General features: G+C 20.5%; 1 protein-coding gene across 1 annotated transcript in view; it reads left to right on the forward strand.

Moving 5' to 3' along the window:
• The window catches only part of PRSY57_0615800 (AP-2 complex subunit alpha, putative), a gene marked incomplete at both ends in the record, with an annotated part of 3,923 nt that extends 2,971 nt beyond the window's left edge, over nt 1–952 (forward strand). The window contains 2 exons of the mRNA XM_020114612.1: nt 114–638; nt 784–952. Of these exons, the coding sequence (XP_019970683.1) occupies nt 114–638; nt 784–952 (694 nt within the window). The remainder of the gene's footprint in view (nt 1–113; nt 639–783) is intronic.
• Between the last annotated feature and the right edge of the window lie 109 nt (nt 953–1,061).

The raw sequence follows: 1,061 nt of genomic DNA on the forward strand, positions 1-1,061 counted from the left end.
AAAAAAAAAAAAAAAAAAAAAAAAAAAAAAAAAAAAAAATATATATATATATATATATATATATATATATATATATATATATTTATTTATTTATTTATTTATTTATTTTTCAGACATGCCGTTATTGACTTTAATGAAAAGGATAACTCTCTCAAATTCGACAAAAAGCATGATAACAAAAAATCAGGAAAACATAATAAACATAACGACGAAGAGTACAATGACACTAATAGCGATTATTCACATAACAAAATCTCATCTCATTCGTCTTGTAATTCCTCATCATCTGAAGATGTAGATGAAGAAGAAGAAAATGAAGAAAAGTATAGTAAAAAGAGAGGTCGAAATTTATCTGATTCTTCTCATAATTCAAAAAAATCCTCATCAAGTGTATCAAGCCATAAATCCAAAAATTCAAGTGATAATTCTGATGATAATGAAAAATTATTTAAAATACTTTGTTTACAAAAAGCTAATAATATAAATGATTTATGGTTTAACGCCTGCTTATTAGATAAATGTCTTTTTTTTAAAAATAATGTGGTGTCTATTTTAATGAAGCAAAAATATCAGGAGAATAAAGGTATTCTAATTTTTTATATAAAAAATATATCCAAGGCAGTTCTTAACCTTAGCAGGTACAGTGAATAAAAAAAAAAAAAAATAATAAATAAATATATATACACAATACATCGTTATATATATATATATATATATATATATATATATATATATTTATTTATTTATATATTATTTTTTATATTTTATATTTTTCCCTTTTAGCATTAATATTGAAGAGTGTGAACAAATAAACATAAAAGAACAAAAAATTGTTAACAATGAAAAAATTGACAGTGATGGAATGTATGTTCACAAAATAATTCTTACTGTATCAGACATCTTTTACAATATACCCAGTATTTACTTTAACATAATGACACCAAATGCAGCGGTAAGAAGAGAATAAATAGAATATATAAGTAAACACATAAATGCATATACATAAACATATATATATATATATATATATATATATATATATATATATATATATTGATGTT

This window comes from Plasmodium reichenowi, chromosome 6 (genome assembly GCF_001601855.1).
Source record: "Plasmodium reichenowi strain SY57 chromosome 6, whole genome shotgun sequence".
In the NCBI taxonomy this organism is placed as follows: Eukaryota; Apicomplexa; class Aconoidasida; order Haemosporida; family Plasmodiidae; genus Plasmodium; species Plasmodium reichenowi.